At 42.0% G+C, this 18,795-nt stretch overlaps 1 protein-coding gene across 3 annotated transcripts in view; it reads left to right on the forward strand.

Annotated features, from left to right (window-relative positions):
* The first annotated feature begins 1,058 nt into the window (after positions 1 to 1,058).
* Slc9a2 (solute carrier family 9 member A2) overlaps positions 1,059 to 18,795 on the forward strand; it is an 85,828-nt gene continuing 68,091 nt past the window's right edge. For all 3 annotated transcript variants that reach the window (XM_026408614.2, XM_077791814.1, XM_026408615.2), the window contains exon 1: positions 1,059 to 1,654. In XM_026408614.2, coding sequence (XP_026264399.1) covers positions 1,366 to 1,654 — 289 coding nt within the window. In that variant the 5' untranslated portion in view covers positions 1,059 to 1,365. The remainder of the gene's footprint in view (positions 1,655 to 18,795) is intronic.

The following is an 18,795-nucleotide window of genomic DNA, read 5'->3' on the forward strand; positions in this document are numbered from 1 at the left end:
CACAAATATCCAAGGGGAAATTGTTTCAGTGAATGTGAGTGGCCGCTGCTCTCCTTTTTCTTGTTTGTTTCAATTTCTGGTGATAAAGATGCCTGAAGAGTAAGATTGCAACCAGCGAAGCATAAAACACCCGAAGGAGGAGGAGAAAGGTTGGCTGGAAGATAAAGCTCTTTTAGATCTGGGAGAATCGCGCTCCCTTTTCCTTCCCTTTCCAAACCACAGCCGGTCCTGTAATTAGCGGAGCCAGTCAATCTGAGCTAGGCAAATCACTGGTTTTCCATGAAATAATTATATTTCTGATGCTCTCAGACATGTTCACCTCTAAGCCTAAAAACAGAGAAAGATGGTTTTTCTTTTTTTCTTTTTCATGAGCTGGGGGAGGGAGAAGAGTAGTGGAATCCACAGTGTTACCATGAGCGAAACCAGTACAAGGTAGGAAAGAAAAGGATTCTGTGGGAGCGTGGGAACACTGCGTTCTGCACAGGGAGTTTCAGTGCACAGAGAGAATGCCTTGTATTCGATTTGCAAACTCTCCAAAGGGGAATAAAGTGAGGCTTTTCTAAACTTTCTATACAGCGAAATTGAGCTCCTTGCTGGTCTCGGCCTCCGCAGCACCCGGGCCGGGGTGACAGCACCCCCTGTTCCTCCAGAGCTGGGTTTCTCTTCCCTACCCTAAGCCTGAGGACTCTTCTCCCGTGCCCAGCGCACCCGGGTGTCTCCTTGCAGGACTGGGAACAAGAGTGCGTCGCGTGGGTAGCGTCGGTCCCTTCACTGGCTAGACGCCAGAGGCGGCCTCCGGGGCGGGGACAGCTCCGGCCACCCTGCGCGCAGCGGGGCGATTCCACCCACAGCTCACCGGCCCCGGGGGTGGCAGGTCTTGGCATACGGGACCGACAAGAAAGGAGCACAGTCGTCGCCCCCGCGGCCACCAGGGCCTCGTGTCGCCCGCAGGCTCCAGCAGGTGCGCAGTGCACCGGCTGTGTCCTCGAGTCCTCCCGCCCCGCGGCCTGGGCGCAGCGCCCGCCCCGCCCTCGTCCCCGCCCGCGGGCCGCCCGGGGCAGGGCCTGCAGCTGGGGCCCGTGAGCCGCGGACCGGGCATGGGCGGGCGGCTGTCGGCGGAGGGCGGCTGAGTGCGGCCAAGGGTCCGCGCGGTGACCTCCTTCGCCGTGCGCTCCCTTTCAGTGAGCCTGTTCGCCACGGGGACCAAGCCCGCTGGCTGCAGAGACCCGGCCCCGCGGCGGCGGTGGAAAGCTCTAGCTGTCCCGCTCTACGCGGGACTGAGCTGTCGGCGCTGTCCTGGCGCGATGCGCTGAGCGCGCAGAGGACTGAGCGCCCGGCTCCCCCGCTGCACCCAGAGCCGACCCCATGGAACCAGCAGGCACCAGGCGGAGCCTGCTGGCGCCGCCGCCTGGGCTTCTGCTGCTGCTGCTCCTGCAGGTGGCGGGGCCCGCGGGCACCCTGGCAGAGACCCTCCTAGACTCTCCGAAGGCCAGGGGCACCAGTTCCAGCCCGCCTAGCCCGGCGAGCGTGGTGGCTCCGGGAACCACGCCATTTGAGGAAAGTCGTCTGCCGGTGTTCACTCTGGATTACCCCCACGTGCAAATCCCCTTCGAGATCACCCTGTGGATCCTGCTGGCCTCCCTGGCCAAGATCGGTAAGCGAGCTGGACCTGCAGGGTGGGGGCGGGGACGACTGCGACGCAGACGCCTGGTGGGTGACCTAATAGGTGAGTTGACCTCCTAGTCCTGGCCATCTGCTCTTGAACAGAGGCGACTCATAGAGCAACTTCTGCCCATTGAAAAAGTCTTTGAGAAGAATAGTTTCATGCTTTGGTTCCTAAGTGGCCATTGGCCTTGAAATGGCCCATACAAATTTAGCGATTTGCTGTTTGATCCTGTTTTGAACGTCAAGTTTGACAGCTCTTTGCCAAAGTGAGACCTGTTTGTTGAGGGAGGAAGTGGGTAGGCTGAAGCATATCAGTCATACCTACAGGAGACAGGTGCAAGTGAGCACCAAGGCTAAAATCATTAAAGCCCTGGATGCTGGAGGAGAGAGGGCATTGGCAGTGACACAGACCCTTGGCAGTGACACAGACCCTGCCGTGGCCCTGACTAATGAAGAACAGGGAAGGGGACCTGCAGCATGGACATGAGTGCCCTGGCTCCTTCCTTTTTTTTTTTTTTTTTTTTTTTTGAGCTGAGACTGTCACTCTCTAGGAAACATTTCCTTTAGAATGACTGAGGCCAATGAGGTGAGAGGCACATATTTAAAAATAACTAACTTTGCACGTCATCTTTAACTCCTATTCGGAAAAGAGAACACCTAGGATGTGTTTTCTCATCTTCACCCTTCCCACCGGTAATCTTTTACATTATATTCGTGGTGCTCTCTTTCATTTTCCCTCTACATTTTAAAGGCTCTTGTAAAGCCCTTAAAGTATATTAACTACTATTGTAATGATTTGAAAAAGATACAAGGTCAAAAGATTTTGTACATTATCTGTTCTCCTTGTGGGGTGAGGCAGTTTTCCATAAAGGATGAAAGAACACATTACCTGTCACCCCCAGGAAATTTATTAATTAGCGGAGAGAGGCATATACGCCAGTGGTTATATCACACAGGGAAGTGCTAGTAGGGTGAGAAATTCATAAAATATAATAGGGCAATATAGAGTGTCTGGGGTCACTTTCTTGGGAAAGGAAGCATGCAAACTGGGTTTTCAAGGATGACCAGGGACTGGTCAATTGGAGATGACGGGGAACAACATTCCAGACCAGAATGAACAAAGGCATAAATTGAAGAGGACCTCAAGGCAGGCGGAAGGGATGATTTGTAAGAGGCTGGAAGTTGTGGGAGGTAAAGATAAAGCACATCTTCCATGTCAGATTAAATTAATTAGATTCATGGTGACCAAAGAAGCCACATAATAGTTAATGACTTTGCAGTCTCTAATTGCTTGGCTTTGGCATGATTCTGCTTGTTGAGTGTTTTCATTCCTCCTGAGCAACAATGTAAAGGAAATGGACTTCCCCATCTATCCATCAGATGCATAAACTCATGGCCTCTAATAGTAAAATCAGATGCCATCTCTTCATATGAGTCTTATAACATCCCTGCCCTGTAGGGAATCCTGGTACTGACGCTCTCACTTTATACAGGTGCAAACTGAGGCTCAGAGACTTTACACCCAGGGGCATGCCAAGTCAGGAGCTGGGTGCAGAGTTCTCTTCACCTTCAGCCTGAGTCTAGCAGCTCCATCCCTGGCAGGTTCTTTGTGGTCCCTGTCCATTACTGCTTTTTCTGTTGCCTTTTCTACTCCAACCTCCTTCCTCTGTTCTTCACTCCTGATTATTTTAATCGGATTAATTACACTAATAACAGCAGCTAGTAGGTACTTAAGTTCATTATCTCTAATTTTCACGGCCTCTATGCTGGGTTGGTATGATGAGCCTGTTTTGTAGAGTAGGAATCTGAGACGTGGGGAGGTTTATTTGAGGTTTGTGTGGTGGGGGGTTGGGGGGAGCCAGAATTTCAGCCAGGTCAGTCTGATGCCTCATCTTTGTGTGTGCCCTGGAGACTTGTTACGTTGTGAGGATTGAGAATGGATATGCAGAGCACTGTCAGAACAGTGCTGGGGCATGTAGTAGCCCTGCATCAGTGCCCTCACCCTTAGTGGCAAGTGTGATGGTAGACCCGTGAGAGCAGCAGTATTAATTGTGCTGTTTCTGGCACTTTAGTTCCTTTTCCACTGTCCTGGGCTGCCTCCAGTATTTCTCTCCATCTGACTTAGTTTCAGCCTTTTTCAAGTGTCCTTACTCTGGGAGTGATGCACTTGATGTCTTTTCGTGGTGTTCTGTTCATCTTATTTGACCTCATCACTTTCATTGTGTGGTATTCTGTTAAAAGTCATTCCTGCTTGCTTATGTTAAAAGTCTGCAGGTGTATCTATCTGCCCATGGGCAGTTTCTTAGCCTGCATGTGTTTCTCTTTCCTGGCCCAATTCTTTTCTACCTGGCACAGTTCCTCCATCCTATATTGCATTTCACTGTGGAAATCATTACATATCCCACTTGCATCCTCCAGATCCACCTGTCATTCACCCAGTTCTGCACTATTTTATCTTTGCACCTGGAGCAATGAAGAGATACAACAAGAATATTCACATCTTCTGTCCAGAGAGGAGTCTGAGCTGCCAAGTGCAGTATGTGATGGGTGAGGTGAAGGGTATGGTTCTGGGGATGAGCAAACAGAGTTTTGGAATACAAAAAACTGGTACTGAATCTTGTGCTGTTTTTGCTTTCCGCAGCTCAGCCCTCTCCTGCTTCTTCAACTGTGTACCTAGAGGAATGAATGCTCCAAAAGTTCCAACCCTTGCTCCTGCCCCTGAGCCCTGAACTTTGACTTTGGGCAACACTGTCCCAGTACTTTTATGACCCATTGAATAGTCACCAAGTCATTGAAATTCTGTTCTCACTTATGTGTTGGAAAAGCTATTATTTGGGGGTGGGTAACTTATGTATCCTAAATTGTTCCTATTTGGGAAGGAGGGTGAATTGGGCTAGGTAGGGAACGTGACTCTACAAAGGTAACACTCTTGCAGAGTGCTATGATTTTATTTGGGACACTTCATGCCATTTACCCAGAGTACCTGAGCTTACCTGCCCCAGAGAATGTGGAGAGACATTACTAGTGATTATTCTAGTGGAAACTCCTCTTAGCATTAGTAGGAGGCTTAAATAATCCCCAATGGTGAATTTTCTAAATTGCAGCACATTATAATGTTAGAAATATTATGGTTAGGACTGAGAAAACTCTAATTTGGAGGAGCATTGAATGATTCCATTTAGCTGCTCATTGTTTTACCTAATTATCAGAGAAAAATCAGCCTCCTAATTATTTGGATAAAAAATAGTAGTTTTATAATTATAAAATTTCCTAAAAGTCTGATGGTGATGATAATGATGATGGTATGCATGTGTATGTGAAGAAGTCTAAAAAAACAAAAGAACATAGTAAATTTAGTACACTTTGGAGAAGCTTTAAACGTTTTGGCAAGAAACATTTCCTAGTTTGTTTTTTTTTCCCCTTAAGTCCTCACACACGTGAACTTTTATTATTCTTTCGCTTTGAATATTTATGTTTTGAGCAACCCTTGATTTTTTTTTTTTTTTTGTAGTTATAAATACACTTTGCCTGGTCAACCCTCGATGCAGGGATGGAGTTCTACAGCTTGGAATGATAGGTGGCCAAGGAATGAATAAAAGGAAAAGTTCCTGGTGTGGTTCAGGATCATGGGCTCTGATTTCTTGGCTCATGAATTGGGTCAGTGGGGCTTGTGCTCACCTGAGCGAACGAAAACTCTGGGTCCCCTACTCTTTAAAGGAACAAAGCTCCCTTCTTCCCTGCCCCCCAGCTTCTTCATGAACTCTTTCCTAAGTCCTGAGGGTCTCCCGGGGCCTTTTCGTTTCCTTTGCCCCTATTCTTGAGGTAAGACTGCAGAATCTTCCACTGCCTCCCATTCCGTTGTCTTAGAGTTGAATAACTTGAATTCTTATCATTTTAAGGGAATGGCAGAAAGCAATTTGACCCAAAGAAGATGTGTCCTCTGGGCTCCAGGCTGTCCTGAATCTGAAATATAAAACTTGAGAGTTACGTGTCTGCCTAAATTACAGAGATTTTTATCTCTGTGATTACCCATCCTTGCAATTGGTCTGTTTCTTTGTGCTGTTGGTTTACCTGAAGTGTGTGGCTGGCCATGAATCTCCTGATCTTCACCTATTATTTCAGTGACATCTGGTGTTGAACACACTTTTAATGTTAGGTATTCCTTGTGGCATTTGCTGGGTCTCAGTCAAACTAAGAGTTTTGATTCCCTTCTTTCTGGAAACTTCCATCTACTCTCATGGGAATGGGACATACGTTTTGTGTGCCCTGTGTGAAGACTTGAGAAGCTCTCTCATGTTTTTTTTCTGAAGACCAAAGCAGGTGTGTTCTAGAATATTGTCACTATGCTCTACTACCCAGGTGTTTTTGCGCCTTTTAAAATAATAACAGATAACTGTTTGCCAGTTGAAAATGGTACTCTGTATCAACTTGAACAAGGAGAGTCATATTTATCATTGTTAGGATGTTTGATTTCTTTTTTTTATGGCAACTCTGATTTTATTTTTATTTTTATTTTTCCTTATTACACATACAGAGCACAAATTTTCATATCTCTGGTTGTATACAAAGTATATTCACACCAATTCATGTCTTCATACATGTACTTTGGATAATGATGATCCTCACATTCCACCATCATTTCTAACCCCATGCCCCCTCCCTTCCCCTCCAACCCCTCTGCCCTATCTAGAGTTCGTCTATTCCTCCCATGCTCCCTCTCCCTATCCCACTATGAATTAGCCTTATATCAGAGAAAACATTAAGCATTTGGGTTTTTGAGACTGGGATTTCTTACAGAATTTGAGTTACCTTGAAACCCTAAGAAATACATAAGGCTTTATACAGAACTTTGTATAAAATTGTTTTCTTATATGGTTGGATAAACTAACCTACATAAAACTGTGTGAATTTAATGTTTTTTATATATAGGTAGATTTTTGACCAATGATTTCATTGCTTTAACGTTTAGAGCTCTGTTTGGTTTAGCAATGGCTTCATGGGTCAATTTTGGTGATTTATGTTTTTCTAAAAATTATTATTTCACTGAATTTTTTACATTTATCAGAAGTTTTAAAAGTGATTTTAAAGATCTCCACTCTATCCACATTTGTGTTCTCCTTTTTATTCCTAAGATGTTTCTTCTCTTTCCTTATCTTGATCAAAATTCTCAGACGTTTATCTATCTCATTCTTCTGACAAAGAATTAACTTTTAGCTGGCTTCTAATTTATTAGTCTCTCTTCCTGCCTTCATGATTCACTGGGTGCTGCTTTCTTGGGGTTTATTTATTTATTTAATTCTTTAATTGAAAGCTCATCTCATGAATTATTAAATTTACTTATTTTCTAATATGTCAACCTCACCTTATGAGTGTAGTTAATCCCTGAAAGAAAATGCAAAAGGTTGAAAACATGACCGCTCTTGTTTACAATAGTCCTATTGGTATGGAATTCTATAGTTTTATGAATCCCTGAGCTCCTACATGGACATGTGCTAATGCTAACGTGACATTACTCTTATTAAAATGGGCCAATATTATGTATATCTTTCAAAATTCAAATCCCCATGGTTTGCAGAGAGGAATATAATGACATTCATTGTGAGCACTGATATATTTGAACTTATTTTGTCAGTTCACTATGTCTTTTAGATGCTGTCTTTATTTTCCTTTCTTGCCATATTTTCACTTGGTCTCTTTTTTATTATGTATTTTTATGCATTGTGACCTATTCTATTCTTTCTGTGATTACTCTTGCATTTTAATATGACATTCTGATTTGATAGGAGCCAAGTCAGAGTGTTTTGATTCACATCTTAGGCAGATTTTTTCTACATATTTTGCAGTTGTGTGCTTTGGAGTGCATAACTTGATCTTTCTGGACTCAATGGCTCTAGTGCTAACATAGAAATAATAAAAGCACCAATATCAGGCTGTTGTGAGAATTAAATTAGTTAGTAGAGTGTTAAAATAACTTATGTTATAAAATGTAGAGTTAAAATAATCTTCTGTATCATAACAAATATAATGTCTGCTGTTTTATTATTATCCTCATCCTGAAAAATACTTGACATTTATAGTTTTAAATGCTTATTTCAAAAATCACATTATTTTGCCTTGTAATTTAGACCTGTATTTTTTTTCAAATTAATTGTGTGTGTGTGTGTTTGGTATTGGGGATTGAACACAAGGGTGCTTTACCATTGAGATATATGCCCAGCCCTTTTCTTTAAAGACTTTCTTTTTTAGTTGTAGATGGGCACAACACCTTTATTTTATTTATTTATGTGATGCTGAGGATCAAATCCAGTGCCCATGCATGCAAGGCTCTACCACTGAGCCAAACCCCAGCCCATGCCAGCCCTTTTTATTTTCCATTTTGAAACAGGGTCTTGTTAAATTGCTGAGGCTGGCTCCAAACTTGTGATCTTCCTGCTTCAGACTCCCGAGTTGCTGGGGTTACAGGAGTATGCCATTGTGCCTGGCAGTGTTATTATTTATTTATTTATTTTTTTGCATACTGGGGATTGAACTCAGGGGCACTTGACCTCTGAGCCACATCCTCGGCCCTAGTTTATATTATATTTAGAGGTAGGGTCTCACTGACTTGTTTAGTGCCTCACTTTTGCTGATTCTGGCTTTGAACTTGAGATTCTCCTGCCTTGGCCTCCTGAATCCCTGGGATTACAGGTGTGCTCCACCGTGCCTGGCTCAGTTTTAACTTTTTTTTTTAATATTTATTTTTTTTGGTGTAGATGGACACAACACAATGCCTTTATTTTTATGTGGTGCTGAGGATCGAACCCGGGTCCCGCCCATGCTAGGCACGCGCTCTACAGCTGAGCCTCAATTCCAGCCCTTCAGTTTTAACTTTTTATGAGCAAATGTTATATAGATTTGAAGACATGTTTACTAATTTTTAAAAATTGGTTCTTCTACCTCTTTCTTCCTTCCTTTCCTTTGTATTGGAGTATATTCTTTAGTGGATGCTTCAGGAGATCTTAGTCTTTAGTCTTGTCTGAACTTGTCTTTATTTTGATTATACTTTGCATGAAAATATAACTGATTATGAGATTTGGAGTTTTTTTTAAGATGGGCACAATACCTTTACTTTATTTATTTTTATGTGGTGCTGAGGATCAAACACAGTGGCTCGCATGTACTAGGCAAGCGCTCTACTGCTAAACTATAACCCCAGCTTGGAGGTTTGGAGTTTTTACCATGTGGAAGATATGATTTCATTACTTTTCATCCTGCTTTTTTGCTAAGAAGAGTTGTATTTTTATTCTTGTTGCCCTTTGGAATTTATCTGGTTTTTTTCTCTGATTCTTAAAAAGATGATTTGTTCAGTTATTTCTAATTCTCTGCTGTTTTTCTCAGTGTGTATGAATGGATTTACCTAGTTTTTCTGCCTTGGAACTTGTTATACTACCATATTTTTTTAACTGGTTTCATGTTTTTTCTTTGCTTTTTATTTGTGTGCCATTTATTGGTAATTTGATATTACAGATAATATGAAATTATCTGTAAGTTTACTTTCTTACTCTCAGTGTGTTCCTGAGCTTTAGTTATCCTCCTCCTTGGATTTTCATTTTAATTATATTTTCATGTAAGCTTTTGTGATCTTTTTCCAAGTCAATTTGCATTTCATTCATAGTGTTCTCCATAAATATACTTACTTCATTACCACTAATTATTTAATTTTAATTCATCTTTCATTTCTTGATTCATTTAAGCTATAGTCATTTTATAACCACTTTCACTGTGTTCTGTTTTTTCTTTCAATTTTCTAGTTCTTGGGGGTGCAAACGTTTATGTTCAGCACATCTACTGATTTTTCCTTTGCAATCTTTTCTTCTTGTATGGATTGTAGTTTTTATTGTGAGCTTAGCTTTATGGTTTCAAGCGTGATCTGTTTTTAGTACGTTCCTGAGCTTGGCCTTCCTATATGACTCAAGTATTGTAATACAGACCTTAGACCTGTATGTGCTATAAACCTGGGGTTTCAGACTCCACAGGTGCACTTCTCCCTGGCCCAAAGCCATAAAGATCTGGCATGTTTCTTTTTTCCTGGCTACAGGCATCACTTTCCCCCCTATTTATTTATTTAGGACAAAGTAGCTCTTTGAGACTTGGGAATTTATGCAAGAGACCTTCCCTGAGTGGTCTGAAGTCAGACATCTTCTCTTCATGCAGGTGTTAAAGGTGCCAGGTCCTTAGCACATAGGACTTGTGTCCATATCTGGAACTCCCCTGGTCACAGAGGCTTGAAATCCTACTGATCAACCTCTATCACTTTGATTTCTATCCTTTTTTTGGCCTCCTATACATTTTCCTTTATTTTGAACTTGGGTAGATATTAATATTGTATATTTGCAACAAGAGAAGACTGTATCTCATCCATATTTTGCCTGATACCTTTGAAAGGAAAGCTTTCTTCTATACAGTGCTTACAGTTCATGGCTGTCCTTTGTTCACAGAATATCACAAGGACTTCTCTTTCATGTAAGATGAGAGTAAGTGCATTTTCCTTATTCCTTCTATCTGAAGCCTGTAGAAGTATTAACTGCCTTTGTTGCATCTTCTATGTTTTCATGCTTGGGATAGAAAAGGAATAGCTCAGCAGGTGAGGAAGTATCGAACCTAAAGTTTGGAAAAGATCCTCCCAGATTAGAAGCAGGAAGGCCTTGTGGTAATTCCAGTTCTTCCATTAACCTGGTTTTGTGACCCTCGCCAGGCTTCACCTACTTGGTCCTGCCATAAAACTGGTCAAAATTGGGATAGATTATCTGTACCATTTGTTTAGTATTTTATAAGGGTAATATGAAATTATCTGCAAGGGAGGAAATCATTTATAGCAAAGCTTTTTACTTTTGTAGGAAAATAAGTTTAAGCCAAGAGAAGCATGTGCTTATTATATTGAAGTGCAGTATAGACGTGGGTGTATTGTCATTCTAAATGATACCTGCCCAATTACAGGTTACTCTCTTGCAATTACATCTTTTAAAGATAATGAGTCATATTTGAGTTACTTCCTAGAATAGTCCTGTACATTGTTCTGCACTGTTCATGGGCTTTCTAATCTTGATTTGTCAAGTTCATACTTTGTATGAAATTGTCTTATATTCCTCTCCATCTCCAAAAATTACAAGGGGAAGACAGGGTAATTCTTCAGAAAGCACTCTATGTGGCTCTGACAGAATCATTACTTTCCATATATATTTAATATATTTCCATAATATATTTCCAATGCCTCACATGTGCAAGACGAGCGCTTTACCACTGAGCTATGAACCCAGCCCTGACAGAATTATTCTTTACAGGTGAATTTCATGTTATTTCTTCATGTGGGCATACAGAGGCTTACTAGGGAAAGACAGAAAAGGGAAAAAAGCCATCCTACAATTACATTTAGAAATTTACACTGAAAATGTCCAAATTACCTAGGCCTGTTGTACACAGGAAAGCATTCTACACATGTTCAAAAGTTTTATTAAAAAGTTCCTGGGGAATTAACATTAAACAGAGACATGAGATGGGAGGGAAAGGGAGAGAAAAGGGAAATTGCATGGAAATGGAGGGAGACCCTCATTGCTATACAAAATTACATATAAGAGGTTGTGAGGGGAATGGGAAAATAAACAAGGAGAGAAATGAATTACAGTAGATGGGGTAGAGAGAGAAGATGGGAGGGGAGGGGAGGGGGGGATAGTAGGGAATAGGAATGGTAGCAGAATACAACAATTATTAATAGGGCATTATGTAAAATTGTGGATGTGTAACTGACGTGATTCTGCAATCTGCATTTGGGGTAAAATTGGGAGTTCATAATCCACTTCAATCTAATGTATGAAATATGATATGTCAAGAGCTTTGTAATGTTGTGAACAACCAATTAAAAAAAAGTTCCTGGGGAGCCACAGGGCAAGAATTAACTCCCTGACCATGTTTCTGTGACTTCTTTTGGTAATTCTTCCATTCCCAATTCCTAGGCTTATTTCCTAGGGATCCACTGGCTGGGAAACTTGAGTATTGTATTGCAACCAGTATCATCTTTTCTTGTGGCCTTGGAGGGTGGAGATGGGTGAGACTCTATCTATCACAGATTCTTTAATAAAATAATAATAATTAGCAAGGACAAACAGTATTCCCTGCCAAGTATTGAAGCCAACTGCTTTGCATTCATTATCTTATTTAATCCTCACAGTCACTTTGCAAGGTAGGCACCATTATTATCCCCAGTTTATAGCATTAAGGAGTTGAGATGGGTCCATGGCCGGTTCCTCTTCATTCTCTGTGTCTGGTGCCATCCTGCCTCTCACGGAAAAGAACAAATAAATACAGGCAGCCCTTTCTATCTGTGGGTTCTGCATGTGTGGATTCAACCAAGAGTAGACAGAAAATATTAGAAAAATTGTATGTGTCCTGAATGTCTGAACCTGCACAGGCTTTTTGTTTTTATCATCATTCCTTAAACAATGATGTATAATATCTATTTACATATTATGTACACTCTGTGAATGTCATTTAGAGATAATTTGAAGTATACAAGAGGATGTGTGTAGGATGTATGCGAATACTATACCATTTTATGCAAGAACTTGAGCTGCTGGCATGGATTTGGTATCCAACAGGGATTGTCAGGGATCTTGGAACCAATGCCTGAGGATACTGAAGGACAACTGTACCATACTTCCATCTGTGGTCTCCACAGAACCTTGATGTGCTCTTTCCTGCTCTGAACCTGGAGCCAGAGCCGTGCATTTGACTCTCATGCTTGATTCTTGTTACCTCATTTTCACCCTGTCAGGGAGTCATTGTAAAATCTAACCATGATGATAATTCCACCCACTTCCTTCGTGGATCACTGTGAGGGCCAACTGAACATATGAAAGCAAACTGTAACACCCAATTAAGATTTTCATAGGACCTCACAACAGATCTATAAAGTGAGTAGAACAGAAAAAGATAACAAAAAGGCAAGATGGTGGAACTCCTTCTTCGTAGAGAGCTAGAATGATGCAACTCTAGAACTTCTGAATCTTGGTCCAGTCTCTTCCATGCCTTGGGGAGTATAGAAATTTAATGGTTTTGAAATGCAATCATCCTCCTCAACTGTGGTTTTGCTTTCCATTGTTCATATATCAGCAGACACCATGTTCTGAAGATATTAATATTCATCTTGACTTTTTCAAGAAAGACCACATTCACCTAAGTTTCATATGCCAAGTATATTATTCTGTTTTATTATCAGTAACTTATTGTTGATCTTTTTCTGTGCCTGACTTTTAAGTTAAACTTTATTAAAGGTAGGAGTAGGTGAAAAACACATCATACATGGAGTTCAGTATTATCCATGAACTTAGGCATCCAAACTTAGGAGTTTCAAAACATATCCCCCCACAGATAAGGGGATACCACTGATGTTTAACATGTTAGGGATTCATAGTTACAGAAAAAAATTCAACCTGTATAACTGTGCTACAGTGTAGCTTTTCATAAGCCAAAGTTCAACCCTAAAGAATTATAGGAGAAAAAAACCTTAAATATGTTTTGTTGCGGCACACCCAGCGATGCACATACAGACAGGTATACATACATAGGTGATATTCATTAGTATATAACCTGTACGAGGTAAGAGCCTTGTCTGTTTGGCTCACATTCCGAAAAAATGCCTGGAACACACTCAGTACTCGCTAAATAATTGCGGAGTCAATTACAGATTACATGTAAACACACTTTGTTTCACCCCTTTCATTGTGTGGTTTTTAAGGTAACCACACACTCTGGTTTACGCACAGTATCCATGGTGTATACTTGTCCTTGCAAATGTTTATCAATGTGGCCTTTCACTCTCAAATACCTTAGTTGAGATGATAGTTTATTTATTTTTAATGTGCTTACTATGATTGGACATACCTTCAGTGGTAACTTAAACTCTGATACCCACAGTCTCAGCCCTGCCACGTACTAAGGATGGATTTGGGTGAATTAACTCTCAAACATCTGTTTTTTCATCTGTAAAATGGGAAAATGATAATGGTAGCTTCTTTGTTCAGCTGATGGGATGCTAGAGTTCATGCACTTAAAAAACTTTCTTAGAGACTTAGAGATTGGATAGCCTTGGACCAGGACAGATTCCTTGCTTCCTTCTCCAAAGCACAATAGCATTACACCATGGAAGTCCTATTTTGTCCATTTGTTCCATGACAGATTGTTAGACTGTTTAGATGTTCTGCTCTCCTGCTGTTGGTATTATGGGTAGGTTTCTTTCCAAATCATACATAATTCAGTTTCCAGTGTTTCATAAGGACAAAAAAAAAAAAAAAAGAGAGAAAGAAAGAATCGTCTTTCTGCTTTTATTAAGTTAGTTTGCAATGGAAAAGCAAAGAAGCAGACACCCAATGTTTTATCCCAGGTTCCTCCTTGGAAACTGATGGGTGAGCAGCCAGCCGCAGTAGGTGGCGGGCTGAAGAGAGGCTGGGCAGGGGTCCTCAGGTACAGTTAGGTGAGCCCTCTCTGCAGGAACAGGCTCTCTCCTGGACCCTGCTCCTGACACTTCCTGGGATGTTCAGACCTGCTGGATCTCCTTGTCACCATAGTCTGAAGCCATTTCAACTCATGCACAAGGTTGTACTCTCCAAGTTTTCTTTATAACTTTTTTAGAGGCAACTCTAGATAGGAAATGATTTTAAAGCAAAATGACTCCTTAAGTAATTTTTGCTTTTTCTTCAATTTCCAAAGGCCAAATTATATATCCACTGACTATATTTTCTCCATGAAAACTGGAAAAGTGGAGAAAAATGCCAAAGAGAAGTGTTCCCCTTCTTCTCTATCAGATGGAAACTCCTGGTCTTCAGGGGTCAAGGTGGTGGACACATTGTTAGTGTCCACAATCTTGGGCTGCTTACTTAGAATGGCATAATTCTTTGTCAGCTCTCTTGAGAAGTTTCTGGAAGGTTGTGGAAGAAGTTAAAACTCATGGTTTTAAGGGCAGTTGGGAACCACATGCAGCCGTGTGAAACAGTTCTGGCCAGGCTCTCCGGATCCTGTTGCCCAGGCTTACTTTCCTGTGAGCGTTAGTCACCACCTGATGTGATTACTTATTTATTAGTAGTGCTCACTTGCTGTGCTTCCCTCCTTGGGAGAGGCTCTGCACACAAGTTCTGGGCCTTCTATTTTTGTTCTGCTTACAATAAGCCTAGTTAAAGCTAGGGATGTCTGCGTTCCCCAAAACAATTCTGTTTTCAGTCCTTTGGCATCGATCACCTGCTTTGGTCCACCTGAAAGTATTGGAGTTCTGTGTTACTGCCAACATTCATTCATTCATATGCTCACACCCTAAGGCCCCTTGAGAGTGCTAGGATTTGGCAAAAGTGATTTGGTTGGCTGATGAGAGAGCTGATTTATGTATTTAATGACTTCAATTATTATCATTATTTTTTGTCTTTCTGTTTGATCTTGACGTTTCAGTTTTGTGTTTTGAGGCCACTGAAACCAACGGAGTCATGACTGTGCCTGAGTCTCTGAATAAATGCGTGTAACTGGCAAGACCCTGACTCTCCATTTCTCCACCAAACGCTTTCATAGGTCTGACTACTGTTTTATGAAGAATGGTACTTATGAAGGCGGTGTGATCTAAAAATCCCCATCAGGCCCTGAGGTACCTACATACCTCCCCATGCTCATTGAAAAGCCTTTAGTCTGCAATCACAGGCCAGTCGGACAGCACATGCATGTGAAAATTTGCTGAGTTAGCAATCACAAGTCAGGGAGGAGGCAAAGTGAATCAAAGGATATGATTCTAGATAGTTTAGAAAAGAGTGTCGTTTACCAAATAGGGTAGTTTCTTAGTTTAGCCCGGGCCACCAGTGTGCAAATATATCCCCTGCCATGTAAATAACCGATGGCTGCAGTCAACTGTTAGCAACCACTTAATTGAAAAGAAATCAGGTAGCAATTACTGGCAATTGTGGGTTCATTTACTATATTTTTGTCAACTTATTTTAAGCCAGTGGTAGATTTGTTTAGCAATCAGGCTCCTAGAGGAATAAAAACCATACAGAAAATAAAGCTCCCACACAAGGTAGTTGGGTGGGTGGGGTAGAAAAACCTTGAACAACTTAATGATAAAAGTGGGCAAGCCACAAAACCAAAATGGGCAGAGATCATTTACTGACTGAGGGGTTGAAAGAATAACAGGTCTTAGGATTCAGCATCTAACCCAAGACTATGGAATAAAAATTCCTTTCAACTGTGGACCTGCAGGGAAAGTTTGGAGTCTAGGTCACAGTATACCAGAGTCCTTAGCCCTGGCTACTTATGCCAAGGCTCCACTCAGAAATAATCACCAGAACTTAATCACCCTTGGACTTTGTACTTCTCCCTAAATAATACCTTAGCACTGGAAAGTTTTACCTGTATAATGATCTCTTCGGTTTAAATCCTTTCTTGGTCAAACCCCTGCTTCAGATGTTATTTCTAAAAATGGGGGGCAGGAAGGTGGTGGTCAAAATAAAAAGCAGAGAGCTTTGAGCCATATGGGGATGAAGTTCAGCAGAGATGAGGATGTTTGGTATCACGGGTGTCTGTAAGCATGAAGTCCCAGAGTATTCGGAACAAGTTGTGTGAACTCTCCTGGGTGCTGTGCCTCCTGTGACACTCTAGACCGGGACTTTTCTAAATAAGAATACTCTGTGTGTCCAAGGGTGGTGCCCAGTGTTTCAACAGCAGGGATCTTGTTTCCCACCTGGCTGTATTAGAAACTCCCCTGGCGTCTGTGGATTGCTTTTCTCAGCTTGAGGAGATACACATTTCACAGCCAGACAGAACATATGCAGAAAAACTGAAAACCCTCCAGGGTCATTACTGTAATTTCCTGGTGCAGAATCATAGTGTGGGTACAACTAAGGCCATTTTACTTTCTGGACTGTCCGAAGGTGTCCCGGGTGGATTTCATGTTCATTCACTGTGCTTTGGAGCATTTTGCCAAGTTCATGTGACACAATCCTGGTATTGTTCTTCTCTTGAAGGCTGGGAATCTGAGCAGACTGGTGGCAAAAGCTGGAATCTTCCAAAGCAGACAGTGGTGCTTACCTGCATCCTTCTACCCCAGTCTATCCCACTTCCAGCTTCAAAAAGGAAAACTGAACTCATCAATAGACTAATTTCAGATGCTGACCTTCAGCAGGAAGCAGCCAAGGTGCTCAAGTGTATAATTGGTTTTGTTTCTTTTGAAAGCCAGTTAGCAGCAAACAATCAAATATAAAATTAAAAAACCATGAGTAACCCTATATCAAAAGTGAGTCATATTATTCACAGAAAGGTACAGTATTTATTTATTTATTTTTTGCTATTTCTTCGTCATCTTTCTTAAAGCTACAAGCTCAGTTTTCTTTCTTGGAAGGGAAGAAATGGTTTACTTGTTACAGGATCGATATGCAAAAGAATTCAATACCTACACTTTTCCAAGATACAGATTAGCCCTTCTCGCGCACGTCAGTCCTTTAATATTTCCGGAAAGACAACTTTGTTCTGTGGAAGGAGCGAGTTTCCTGCCTAGCATTTGGGGACTGTGATTATCCCATCACAGGAATAGATTTTAGAGACATTGGACCGCTGTAGAACTGTGGAAGGTCACCAGCTGGGAACGGTAGTGATGGAGTAGTTGATCACAGTGTGTTTCTCGTGCCTGTTGCTATGGCTTAGCCTCCTGAACAGCCCAAAGAACTCCTTCAGTGACTGGCTTGTGCAGAACTGATTTGGGCAGCAGAATCCTGGAGAGACCCTGGCCCTAGTTGCTCCTCTTCAAAGTCCCTGTGAGCTGGGGGATTTAGTTCTGAGAGATCTACCCAGAGCCCCCTATTGGTGCTCAAAGCAGCTTTTACAAAAACACTTTGATGTGAGGGACAAAAGAATTCTCTGTCATTTGAAGGGATGGCTTACTATTTTTCCTATTTGTGATTTTCCTTGAAATTAGAAAGATTTTTTTTCCCCTAAATCAAATTGCTGAAACCGCAACATCTTCAGCTATCTCTCTTTAGCAACAGTGGATTTGCCCTTGTGTGTGACAGGAAACTCTCTATTAATGTTAACTCCAGGATGGGGTAGTATTACCCAAAAGGGCTTATGGGTGACTCTGTGTGTGTGTGTGTGTGTGTGTGTGTGTGTGTGTGGTGCTTGCCACATTTCCATACACACTTCCATACACATTTGATGACTTTCAAGTCTGTGAAGAGCAATTAATTATGATATTACTGTTTAAAAACTATATCTGAAGTTTCTAGTTATGAATATCGGCAGAGTCTACTCAACAAAATACTTTTCCAGTTCATTGGATAGAGGCTAATTGGTTAGACACAATATCTTGTGGAGATGCAAAATATACTACTAAGAATCGATCTTATCTTGCTCATGGCCCAGTCTGTAAATAATGAATCTAGGTTGAAGCAAGGATTTAACACAGGCAGTAAGAAGGCCAGGGCATGAGTCAAATCCTGTTCCCAGCCCCAGCTCCTGGATCAGATCAGGATTCAGCTGCCTTTGATGGAGAGGGGACAGCCAGGGGACAGTTCACATTCGTTCCCTCAGCCTGTGGGTGTGAACTGTACCAGCCCTGTGTGCTGCCTGGACCTGCAGAGCTCTCTTTCATTGAGAGAAATCAGCTATCAGCGGTGGGGCCCCAACTGGGATGGGAGCCCCCTTGGCCCGCTGCTGAACCTTCTCCTAAGTGCTTAAAGGCCTATGGTTCACGGAAGCTCAATGCCTGCATCTGTTCCCATTGCTTGAGTTGAGATTTGAAGTCAGGAGTCTAAAAAGAACAGAGAGGAAGTGAGGAATGGAAGGGTTTGTGCTCTTCCAATCTACTCTCAGTCTTAGTAGCTTTGATGCTTGGCTTTTGGACTCAGGGTCTAGACACATAGCAGCCATTGTGGGCCTTGCAGGTACCTCTGCAAGCCCTGCAAGATGGGAGGGGTGGGGAAATGGGAACAGGCAATCTGCAGAACCAGTTCTTGTCCTGACCAAAGGAAACTCCTGCCCAACTTTGGCCAGATTATAGAAATGTGTTTGTAGAGGGTGACTGAGGGAGGGCCCAGTTCTGCTGATTTTTCAAAATAAGCCAGACAGGAGGAT

The sequence above is a fragment of the Urocitellus parryii genome, chromosome 12 (genome assembly GCF_045843805.1).
Source record: "Urocitellus parryii isolate mUroPar1 chromosome 12, mUroPar1.hap1, whole genome shotgun sequence".
Classification (NCBI taxonomy): Eukaryota; Metazoa; Chordata; class Mammalia; order Rodentia; family Sciuridae; genus Urocitellus; species Urocitellus parryii.